Source organism: Echinops telfairi, unplaced genomic scaffold, assembly GCF_000313985.2.
Source record: "Echinops telfairi isolate 266 unplaced genomic scaffold, ASM31398v2 ScPeMD7_3;HRSCAF=10, whole genome shotgun sequence".
Taxonomy (NCBI): Eukaryota; Metazoa; Chordata; class Mammalia; order Afrosoricida; family Tenrecidae; genus Echinops; species Echinops telfairi.
This window is the reverse complement of record NW_022103899.1, coordinates 25,597,108-25,601,273: the sequence shown is the minus strand read 5'-3', so window position 1 is coordinate 25,601,273 and position 4,166 is coordinate 25,597,108. Positions and strand designations below refer to the sequence as shown.

The window sequence follows — 4,166 nt, the reverse complement described above, 5'->3', positions numbered from 1 at the left end:
CCCGCTCTGTAGAGCCTTCCACTCCCCTCTTTCCTCTGCCAGCATACAGCCGTGTCGCTCCGAGACCCGCCGACCCTCGCTCGTGTCCGAGAAGAACGCCTCCGCGAGCCGACCGGCCGCCGGAACCTTTTCTTCGCGGCCCGTGTTTCCGGACGGACCGGAAGCGGGTAATGGAGTGGGCTGGAGGAAAGATGGCCGCGCAGCGCTTGGCGGTGCCCCGGCTCGAGGGCGTTTCGCGAGAACAGTTCATCCAGCACCTCTACCCGCAGGTGAGGCTCGCGGGCGGGGCTGAACAGCTGGAAGGCCAGCTGCTTCCACGCGGGGCGGCCCCCACGGCTCTGCGCCCGGGCGACGCCGAGGAGCCTGTGCGTCCCTCCGGCCAGGGGCGACCTTTCCTGGTGGGAGGGGATAGCCCGGTATTTTATCTGTTGGATTTTTTTAGACAGCAAAGAAAACAACAGGTTCCGACTTCTGGGGGACAGGACGACCGGGGTGCATTGAGTGCCGAGGCATTTGAGCTTACCCCATGAGACGATAGTGCACTGCCATTGCCTAGGCAACGAAGGCCTCCGGTCGAGGCCAGCCTTTCGCCGGGCGACTTGCCGTGCAGAGCCGGGTTCTCCGTGGGAACTGCACTGGGCAGTCAACTCCAGGTTTCTGCATTTGGATTTTTCAAACCACTGAACCAACAAGGAGAGCAGAGGCCCATACCTCAGGAGAAGTCTGGTGTTGAATTCTAATTACCCGGGTGGGTTATAGGCCCAAAATAGACAACGTTTAAGATGTTTAATTTGAATCATTGGGGGTGGGGGTTGTTTTTGTTTTTAAAGGAGGTACATATATCCAGGTGAAGGGAGGCGTTTACTTGCGAAGCTTTGCAAGGGAGGCGAGGAGTCAGAACTGGATATAAGGAATCCTGCGGGGTTTTTTTTTTTTTAAGAAGAAGAAAAATATATACATAGTTACAATTAGTCTTTATGGTTAAAAAAGAAAAGAAAACCGGTAATTTTCTTGCCTGATATTCAGAGTATTTCAAGAGTCGAGAATAGCATTCCTTTCTATCTCCCTCCCTCCTTACCTGTTGGGCTGCTAACTGCAGGACCAATGGTTTGAACCCACCAGGCACTCTGGAAGATGAGGCTTTCTACTCCATAAAAGTTTACCGTCTTGGAAACCCACAGGGCAAGGTCTCTATAGGGTTGCTAGGAGTTGACATTGACAAGATGACCGTGAGCGCAACCTATAGGCAAGGATTCAAGCGTTTGATTACAGGTTCCTCAGTCAGAATTGGCTTGATGGCAGAGAGTGTAAGTGTATGGTGGATAGGCTAGTCTTGCCCTCCCCACTAGCCTCTACCAAAGTATCTCATAAAGGGCATTAGGGCCTTTTATATGAAGAACTTTTAAAAATTGAGGGAGGGAACGGCAAAAATCCAATTTTTAAAAAAAAATGAGCCAGAAGCCTGAGTGAATAATTCACAAAAGATGTATAAAAATGACTTTTGAACGTGAAAAGATGTTCAAAGGAATACAAATTAGATTACATAAGTAATACAAATTAGATTACAGTGAGATACCCAAGTCACTTGTTTATAATCCAGTGAATGGAACACATCCGGTATTCACTTAACAATGGAATGCCAAAAGTGTAGAAGAAATGATGGAGTTTTTTTTAAAGATCACTCTTTTACACCAATCATAGCAATTCTTGTTCAAGCACAATTGCCAATTGATCAAAGGTCACACTGACATCTGACATCTGACATGCATTGAAAAGAGGGCTTTGTGTGGCACTCATTTATAAAATCTCTAACCTGATCTACTCTTGAGGAAACACAAGATAAGCTCAAACTAAAGGGCGTTCTGTAAAATGACTTACTTTTCAGAAATGCCAAGGCTGTTGAAGACAACAGCAAAGCCGCTGTTCCGATTACCGGAAACTAAGAGAGGCCTTGCTGGTGTTAAGAACAGGTGCCGTCTAGTCAGTTCTGACTCTAAGCGATCTCAGGTACCGCAGAATGAAACACCACCTGGTGCTGCACCACCCCCACAATTGTTTCTTAAGTGTGAGCCCATCACTGCAGCCACTGTCAGCCCGTCTTGTTGAGGGCCTTCCTCATTTTTGCTGCCCCGCTCTACCACGCATGGTGTCCTTTTCCAAGGACTAGGGTCTCGACATGTTCAAAGTATGAAATCTTAACATCCTTGCCTCGAAAGAGCACTCTGGCCGTATTTCTAAGACAGATTTGTTCTTTCAGCGGCCTATGGTATTTTCAATATTCTTTGCCAGCACTCAAATCCAAATGCATTCATTCTTCTTCAGTCTTCATTATTCATTGTCCAACTTTCACATACATCTAAGGCTACTGAAAATACCAAGGCTTGATAGCTAAGTGCAGTGTGACAGCTCATTGAATTCTGAGCAGGAAAATAACTAAAGGATATCATAGGTATAATTAGTGTTACTTGAATATGGGCTATGGATTGCCTGATATGTAAAAAATATATTAATTTTTTTTAATTAGTCTGTACTGTAAGAGACTGTTCTCAGGAGCCCTGATGGCAGAGTAGCTATACATTGGGCTGCTAACATCAAGGTCAGCAGTTTGCAGCCACTAGCCAATCGGTGGGTGAAAGATGAGGCTTTCTATTCCAGGAAAAAGTTGTGGTCTCAGAAACCCACAGGGCCAGTTCTACCTATTTTGTAGGGTTACTGTGAGTTGGAATCAACTCAGTAGAAATGAGAGTTCTTTAGAGAGAAAAGAACACAGTGTTAGCAATTCACCCTTAAAAAAGGTTCAGGAAAATTTCGTTGATTCACCTGTCCTCTACACAATGAGAGAGCAACTTATAAAGTAAATGAGAACAAAATGCTAAATTAATAGTTGGTGAATCAGAATCAAAGATGTATAGGAATAATTCATACTGTCTTCCTGCTGTTCTATAGATTTGGAATAATTTCAGATATAGAAACAAATATTTGGCTAAAATATAAATTTTATTTTATTTATTTTTTATTCATCATTTTATTGGGAGCTCTTACAGAGCAATTGCTACTACAGTCAGTTTCAAACATTTTTCTTCTTGAACTCTTTGATATAAGCTCCCTTTTTATCCCCTTCCTCTCCTACCCTTGTTATAAATTATTATAAATGTACCATTATATGTCTACATTTTTTTTTCCCCAACCTGGAATTCTGTTATTCTCTCCCCTCGAGTAGAATTCTACAGTCATGGTTGCTGTCAGCTCCCCCTTTCCCCCGTCTCCCCTCTCCTTTCGGTATCCTCAGGGAATCATTACTCACATTGCTATTTCTGTAGGGTCATCCATCCTGGCATTCCTGCATCAAGCAATCTTACTTATATGCCTGAACATATGTAGGTGTAATAGTTTAAGTGAGATGAAACTTAAGCCTTAACAGTAAGTGGAGGAAATAGTAAAGAACCAGAGGATAGTTATGAGTTCATCAGAGTTATGCCACAGTCTGACTTCCTCATCTTTCCCCGTGCCCCCTGCCAAGCCCCTCTGTGAGGGCCAGTCCACTTGTCTTGCGGGTGGGCTTTGGCTCTCCACTTTGCCTACACTCCTTCATATCCGTTTGACTGCTTGTTTTTGAACTTCTGAGACCTATTCCTGTCAATGCCTCATAATCACAAAGGCTGGTGTGCTTCTTCCATGTGGGTTTTGTTGCTTCCCTGCTCAATGGCTGCTTGTTTGACTACAAACCTTTAAAACCCCAGACACTATATCTTTTAATAGCCAGGCACCATCAGCTTTTTTCTCTACATTTGCTTATGCACCCATTTTGTTTTTAGCGTTCATGCCAGGAAGATGAGTATCATACGTTGCCATATTACTAGAACAAACTGTTCTTATACTTAGGTGAGATTTTAGTAGAGGCCCAAAGTTCAAATACTTCCTTATTGTATTTATATATATGTACATGTATAGACAAATATACTTATATTTATATAATTATATATATTTATACCTATATATATATTTTTTGCTTTCTTTTTTTTCTTTTCTCCTGCCCAAACTATTATACCCATTGATCGCCTCTCAGTAATTCCTCAGACACTTTTCAGTTGATTGAACCTCACCAGGACTGCTACACCCTCCTCACTGTCAATTTTATAACCCTTATTATTCCCCTACCCCTGTCA

At 43.4% G+C, this 4,166-nt stretch overlaps 1 protein-coding gene across 1 annotated transcript in view; it reads left to right on the top strand.

Annotated features, from left to right (window-relative positions):
- Positions 1 to 191: 191 nt before the first annotated feature.
- Positions 192 to 4,166, top strand: part of TYW5 (tRNA-yW synthesizing protein 5) — a 22,804-nt gene continuing 18,829 nt past the window's right edge. The window contains exon 1 of the mRNA XM_004701525.2: positions 192 to 269. Coding sequence (XP_004701582.1) covers positions 192 to 269 — 78 coding nt within the window. The remainder of the gene's footprint in view (positions 270 to 4,166) is intronic.